Source organism: Penaeus monodon, chromosome 33 (assembly GCF_015228065.2).
Source record: "Penaeus monodon isolate SGIC_2016 chromosome 33, NSTDA_Pmon_1, whole genome shotgun sequence".
Lineage (NCBI taxonomy): Eukaryota > Metazoa > Arthropoda > Malacostraca > Decapoda > Penaeidae > Penaeus > Penaeus monodon.
The window spans coordinates 14,320,143-14,320,759 of NC_051418.1; the positions used below are offsets into that span (position 1 = coordinate 14,320,143).

General features: G+C 30.6%; 1 protein-coding gene across 1 annotated transcript in view; it reads right to left on the reverse strand.

Moving 5' to 3' along the window:
• Positions 1-415, reverse strand: part of LOC119594257 (DNA-binding protein RFX2-like) — a 21,225-nt gene extending 20,810 nt beyond the window's left edge. The window contains exon 1 of the mRNA XM_037943326.1: positions 137-415. Within this exon, the coding sequence (XP_037799254.1) occupies positions 137-415 (279 nt within the window). The remainder of the gene's footprint in view (positions 1-136) is intronic.
• Between the last annotated feature and the right edge of the window lie 202 nt (positions 416-617).

Sequence of the window (617 nt, forward strand, 5' to 3'; positions counted from 1 at the left end):
GTAGATATGGACATTTGTGCATGTGTTTGTATATAAAATTAACAGACTAAAATGAGAGTGGCCTAAATAGTTAAAAATAAATATGAAGGAAATAGCACAAATGAACTGTTTATCTAGAGAACATTTTTTATCTTACCTTAATATTCACAATATCTGGAGGGCAGCCCAACATAGCACTAGATAACCATGACTCTAGGCTTTTTGCAAAATTTCTGATGGCTTGTGTTAAGCTGGAGGGTATAGATTTCAGCACATCAGGGATTAACACTTCCACCAAATTTTGGTAGAACTGATAATCAAAATTGCGCACAAACTCAAGAACTGGAGGTGCACGAAGTAAGGCCTGTAAAATAAAAAAATTATCTGAAGTATTCTGGGGATTTCCCATATAAGATACTGAACATTTGATTAACATATTGAAATATGAAACAGATATTATTACCTTATTCATAATTGTCATTTACTTAGTAATGTGAAGCAATACAGAATATATAATCTCTACCTACTTATAACAATGTCAAAAATACAGTGAAAAGATAATTTTTTTTCTTTTGCATATAAATGCAAAAAATTACGTCTGGGAAAAAAATCTATGGATCTTTATGTAAATACGCATT